Here is a 6,352-nt window from a genome sequence, read left to right on the forward strand (position 1 = left end):
CAACGACACGAGAACCTTGTCTGGAATGAACTCACCTCTACCTTGTTTTGACTCATTTACGTGGCCACTTATTGTTCGCTAATCAGAATTCGACCTCATCGAAGGGTCCTTCTGGTTCCCCTTTGGGTGCAAATAGTATCTTGATTCGGATGCCAATACCCTTTTAAAATCTATTAGGCTTGAAGCCACTGCCACCCCATCCCTAACATGACCTATTCAAAGGAAGCAAATATCCAAAAGCCCATTTGGTTGGAGCTATTTTAACGTAAAATAATAAATTTGATGCCAGACTACCATATTTAACACTACAAATAGATGAGAAAGATGGTAAAATAAATGATCGAATCCCATATCTATTTTTATGAGAGAAAAAGTAACCCATGTTGAATCATCGAGTAGCGGTAAGATGAAAATACCATTTGCGGGTGGAAATGCACTCACTTATATTATATTAATATTGTATTAATTACATTAATATAATTAATATTAATTATATCATATATTATTATTATTATATTAATATATTTTAAATATGTTAATATATTGATTAATAATATTTATAAGTAATAATATATTTAATATATTAATAATACTAATTATTGATAAATATTTATTAATTATCAGTAAATCTAACATAGTATTATTAATAATAAATATATTTATTTAAATATCAAAGCACACCAGAATTTATTTATAAAAATATATATTATATATATTATATATATAATTAATTAATTTAAAAATATTTATTAACTTATATAAAAAATATTTTAATATTCAAAATAGCCTATATTGACGATTTTTATATAAATAGGCTATAAATGATATTAAAAAATATTATTATCTGAATTATGTATTTGAAAGTATTGTTAAAAATTTGACAATATTTTTATATAAAATTATCTCCAACCAAACATAATAATTTTTTTTGATATTATTTTTTAGAATAATTTTCAACTAATCAAATATCATAAAATTTATTTTCTCCTCTAATTAGATAAATAATTTTTAAAAACTATCAGATTATTTTTGTAAGCTGACGTACCCGATCAAACCAACCATAGAAGATACCAACTCCTGCCAAAAGAAGGGCATTGCTATCATAAACTAGGAAGAAAGGGAAACCCACAGCCCATAATTGATATCAGCCGTCCGTTCACCATTACAAACTATATCCGTCCTTTTCAGTGCCATCGAGACGAAAGGATTAACCCCGAGGATCGGGGTGTTACAAAAAAAAACAAAAAACAAAAAACAAAAAAACCCGTGGACAAGGGCGCTCTAATGGCGCCAGTTATTTATTTTTTAATTATTATTACAAGAGTATTCTTCGAGCGGTACCGCCGAAAGCAGGATCGGTTGACCCTCATCGGTGGACCACGCATCTCCACCTTTTGATCGCACACGTGCGTACGCCGGCGATGCTTCCCCTTCTTGTCCCGGGGCGGAACCACCAGACGATAAACAGTACCAGCGGAATCAGCGAACTAAAACATGGGATCGAATCCGCTGTGGGTCGCAAACAGCGGGATAGCATCCGCGCACGCAGTGGGACTTCACGTGGATTCCAAAAATACACGCAGTAAGGATTTTTTTAAATTAAAAAGTGAGACAAAATCCAGTATCTAGTGAGATGGAGACAGCTGTAGCATTTAACGAAGCAGTCAAGAAAAAGAGAAAAAAATACAAAGAAAGTATTTTTTTTTTAAAAAAAGAAAGGAAAATAGTTTTTTTTTCTTTTACACAACTCTCGCCGCCGTCGCCGCCTTCGCCGGCGGCGGCGATTAGACCTTTGAGGTGGAGGAAACCCCAGATAGAGAAGAAGATGATGAAGAGCGCCGATTCCTTCTATGGCTTCTAGTTGTCCCCGAAGAGGGAACTGTGGAAATGGATGCCACAGTAGTAGTGGAAGAAGCCGTGGTGGGAGGAGGGAATCGAGTGGAGTTGCTCCTCAGCTTCCCCTTCTCCCCTTCTCGGTTTCCCCTGGCTTCCTCTCCCCGACTCCTCACCGCCGCCACTTGCACCGGCAGCACGCAATTTAAAAGAAAACCTAGAGATTTCGACCAATAGACCCTCAGAAACCTCCGAAAAATCGAAATTTTGGATCGAAAAAGGAGATTTATCTACTGTAAACGGAAAAGCACCGATCTTGGCGAGGCGATTGACCCAGCGGGGGATGGGCTTGTTGGTGAGGCGAAGGCAGGCATCGTTGCAGAAGTGGTTGCAGTTCTTGGAGATGAGGTTGTAGGTGTTGCCTGTGTACTCCGTGGCGAGCTCCTCCATGAGAGCCCGCACCTCCCGTGGCCCGAGATCCGTGCGCCCGATCAGGATCGACTTCCGGAAAACGAACCCCAGGCACTGCCGCGGCTCCCCGTCGAAGATCCCCGTCGTCGCGTGGCCGTGCGCCCCGTACGCGAACTCCACGCCGTGCACTACCCCACCCAAAAACATTAAACCTGGCTCAATCACCCATCGAAAAAAAAATCCCAACCTTAAGCCGTGGAAGGGGGGAGAGAAAAAAATGTCACCTTGGACGCCGGAGTGGTAGACTCCGAGGCCGAGCCAGTAGGCGTAGACATTGATCGGGGTCAGATCGTAGACGTTGAGATACACGGGTACCGTCCCGGTCTTCCGCTTCCCGGAGCGCCCTCTGATGACCATCTTCCGGTGGCGGAGGCGGCGGAGGCCGGACGGAGTCTATCAGACGGCGGCCATGGGGACGGCTTGATACAATTTCACTTTCTAATACTGAGTTGATGTAACCTCCAACTATTCTTAGCTGGCGGTGAGGATAGGAGGGAGGTGGAGGGGCAGATAGGGACGGGAGGGAAGGGCAGGGGCATTTAGGGAAGAACAAAAGGGGAATATTTCTCTCTCTTCGAACTGGGGCTTGTCTTTTATTGTGGAGGCGGCGGCTCGCCTCGGTTTGCTCTCCGCGCTCTCTGTCGCTCTACTTCTATCCTCACCTTGGCTCTGTAAAAAATCTATTCTTTCCGGGGTATAATCCGATGTTGCTTTGGAAGGTTAGTTTTGGGTTCGTCTTCCCGAAATGCCCCTTTTGTCACTTTTTGGACCGGTACTCGTCTCGTATCGGCGACCCGTTTTATTCTATTACCGAAATGCTAATTTTCCGTTACGGTTGCTATTTTAGTGCAGTTTCTTCTGCTGTTCTCCCGGCTATTAAAAAGAACAACAGGTGGGAGCCGCGTGGGCGACGCTCCTTATTTTTTTGGTTTAATTTTCGGAAAAGAGGTTTACGTTATCGACCTGTTACCTTATAGGGAAAAAATTATATTTTACATCTCATACACCATACCAATCACAGGCCCTCATTTTTATAGGTCATCATCAAAATAAGTGCTTGTTGAATGATGCTCACACCAACAAGCATGTACAGTTGGCATGGTGCATTACCACATGGTGTAGGATATAATTTCTACTATATGGGTGGTTTTTGGAATCGGAACTAGTGTTTTTTTTGCATGAGGAGAAAGGTGGTGCTGATGAAGAAGTAAAGCCTACCTAAAGACAAAAAAAATGATGGAAGCATCCCTGCATAGGGAGGCTTATAGCTTTTCGGATCGAATGATGTTCCTATTAGGGGTGGCGATTGTATTAGATACGAGTCGGATCAATGTGGGTCGAGTCAAAAATTTGATCAATCCAAATCCGACCTGTTTATTAAACAAGTAAAAAATTCAGATTTGAACCCAACATGTTTATTATATAGGTAACCCGACTTGATCCATATAACTTGTTTATTAAACAAACCAAGTCAGGTTAAATGAATTTTTAACGGATTAAGTAGATTTAAACAGATTAAGTAGGTTGGGTTAAACATGTCGGTTAAATAGGACAAAAACATATTAAATAGGTTTTAAACAGATTAAAAAGATCTCAAATGGATTAAATAGGTCGGGTTATAATCCAACCCAATTATTAATTGGGTCAAAACGGGTTAAACGTGTCAAAGGTCTAAATCTGAACTCAATTTATTGAATAAACGGTCTGTGTTTATGATTCAAAATTCATTTATAAGAAATCCGAACCTGCATAAAGCAGGTTGTCCACGGGTCATATTGATAGGTCGGGTCATAATTTGCCATCCCTAGTTCATATGCATTAGTTCATATGGGAGGATTCTGAAGCAGCAAACGGATGGCAATGTGTAAGCAAGGGATGCCAATGTGCAATATTAGAAGAAACTAATTCCTATCTTTCCTACCTTCTATATATCCATATCTTATCTATGGGGCTGACTCCAACTAGAATCAAACTCCAGCTCCCTTGCTCAAGTGGAATGGAGTGATATCGTTTGAACTTGCTCAGTAGTTGTTTTCTTTTATTTATACATTAAACCATATTATATCTGAATATATCTGAGGTTACCTTCTCATCCGGAGGGATTCGCTAACATTGAAAAGATGATGGATTGCATTTAGTAGCCCAAAATAAGAAGTGACTTGATGAGGCATATCTTGGGTTATAGACTAGGGGGTTACATGTCCATTCTTGCAAGATGTTTATCTAGTATTTGATGAGAGATTATTGCATCATTGTTTAAAATTGTTGTTGACACTTCTACTATTATTTTTAAAAGAGTGGGTCATAAGATTCTAGTTGGCTATGCATAAAGGTTTGCATGTATAACAACAGGGTCTAGTTGAAAGCATAATGTGAAACTCAAGGTAGTTTAGATGACCTCTACACCAGCATGAACTTATGTTGTTTTTTTTTTGATTGAAAGGGAGGCAGGAAAACAACCACCCAAACTTTGTTAAAAAAAAAGATAAAGAGTCAGGTTACAATAGAAGTTTTGTGAAATGACCTGAGATGTATAGGATAAGTGAGAGCCGGCTCGATCGGCTCAAGTGAAATACCACCACTTTCAAGGTGCTTATGCTGTCACAGGGTGAAACCACCTTTTTAATTCACAATCTTTATTTCCCTAAGGAAATCCACATTCCTTGTGCCTCGCATGAAAATAGCATACCTCTCCATGGCTAAGGTTGCATACTGTTCACAAGTTGGCAAAATGTATGATTGTCACCATAGGTAATTACCAAATCATGAAATCCAAATGAACTGCAATTTGAATTCCTCAAAGCATGGCTTCATTCGCAGCATCCAGATGATTGGAAGCTGAAACCTTAGCTGCAAAAGCCAAAACCAAGCTTCCAAACCAAGTGCACACCTTTTGTTCATGTTCATCGTGATTTTTGCTACTTTAATTAGAAGGTAATGCTGTTGTGTTTCAGTCAAATGCTGTAATCCCTTGTTAAAGCATATTCATGATGGTAGCATACTATGCTAGATTTTTCTTTTACAGAGATCTTCAATCATTTTGTGGATCTTTAACCTGCTCTAGTGCATATCGTTTGCGAAAGCACTTCGCATTCATAATAGGTAAACCTGCCAAGCTATAAGATTACGTTCTTTGTTTCCAGTTGATATCTAATGCACACTTGCTTTGAAACTATCATTAGTTGTTCTTTCAGAGCTACACTGAAAAAAGTTAAAAGCATGGTCTTTTAGATACATTGTAAAGACAGAAGGGATTTGTAAAACTAAAACACAAGGTTATGCCAACAAGTTAAAATGGTTAAAATAATATGACATTATATTGATTCAGCAACAGGGGTCCTGCCTCTTGTTGTCCAACCAACCAGCCTACACTAGCAAACCAACATGGCTTCTCCATTTGTAACATACTCTTCGGATTTAGTAGTAGTTCTTCGGATCTGCATTCTTATATGTTTGACAGTGTTCATTCTGAAGTTGTACTTGCGCCGCGCAACAAAAAAACATTGCATGACCGAGAAAATTGCATGATAAGAGAACAATAGAAACAACATTTTTGAATAGTTCATGTTTTGGGGACCACTGAAGTTTGTACACAATTTTTTTTTCTCGACTGCAATTCTAGCTTTCTAATATTACTCCATCAATATATGAAAATATTAACTGTCTTTTAAACTTGTTTGTTATCCGTAAGTTTTTTTTTATCTAATTCCAGATTATAGTTGTCAAGTTCTTTCCTGCCCAATTACAGATAATGGTTTGCTTGCCCTTTACCATGGTGCTTGATATATTTGATCTGTTTCTATCTATTTATTGTATGCAAACTATGATTATAACTCGTCTATATGAATTGGATTGGTATGAAAGTAAGGATACAAAAACTCAAAATCCATGGTAAGATCACTATTTAGATATGAAATAATATCTGGATATCTGCACATACATGTAGAGCACACACATACACACAGAAATAAACTTATTGCACATATAAAAAGAATATGCACACACCTATAGTAACATGTCACGAGGCCATTTTCAACAATAAGGACTC

At 38.7% G+C, this 6,352-nt stretch overlaps 1 protein-coding gene across 2 annotated transcripts; it reads right to left on the reverse strand.

Moving 5' to 3' along the window:
* Positions 1-1,078: 1,078 nt before the first annotated feature.
* LOC103719021 (deSI-like protein At4g17486) lies at positions 1,079-3,289 on the reverse strand. 2 transcript variants are annotated; one of them, XM_008808074.6, is made up of 3 exons: positions 2,529-3,289; positions 2,145-2,432; positions 1,079-2,050 (listed from the first exon to the last, which is right to left on the reverse strand). In XM_008808074.6, the coding sequence occupies exons 1-3, from the start codon at positions 2,659-2,661 to the stop codon at positions 1,785-1,787; spliced, it is 687 nt and encodes a 228-aa protein (XP_008806296.2). In that variant the 5' UTR covers positions 2,662-3,289; the 3' UTR covers positions 1,079-1,784. The 2 variants fall into 2 exon arrangements, with proteins under 2 accessions (XP_008806296.2, XP_008806295.1); XM_008808073.5 differs by having other exon boundaries at positions 1,079-2,432; positions 2,529-3,286.
* Positions 3,290-6,352: the final 3,063 nt, after the last annotated feature.

The sequence above is a fragment of the Phoenix dactylifera genome, chromosome 11, assembly GCF_051530095.1.
Source record: "Phoenix dactylifera cultivar Ajwa chromosome 11, Ajwa_hap1_PhDact_Kaust_v1.1, whole genome shotgun sequence".
In the NCBI taxonomy this organism is placed as follows: Eukaryota; Viridiplantae; Streptophyta; class Magnoliopsida; order Arecales; family Arecaceae; genus Phoenix; species Phoenix dactylifera.

Coding starts and splice junctions, on each gene's coding strand:
- LOC103719021 (XM_008808073.5), bottom strand. CDS start 2,661: ATGGTCATCAGAGGGCGCTCCGGGAAGCGGAAGACCGGGACGGTACCC. Junction 2,433..2,528: donor CTACCACTCCGGCGTCCAAG/GTGACATTTTTT, acceptor TGGGTGGGGTAG/TGCACGGCGTGGAGTTCGCG.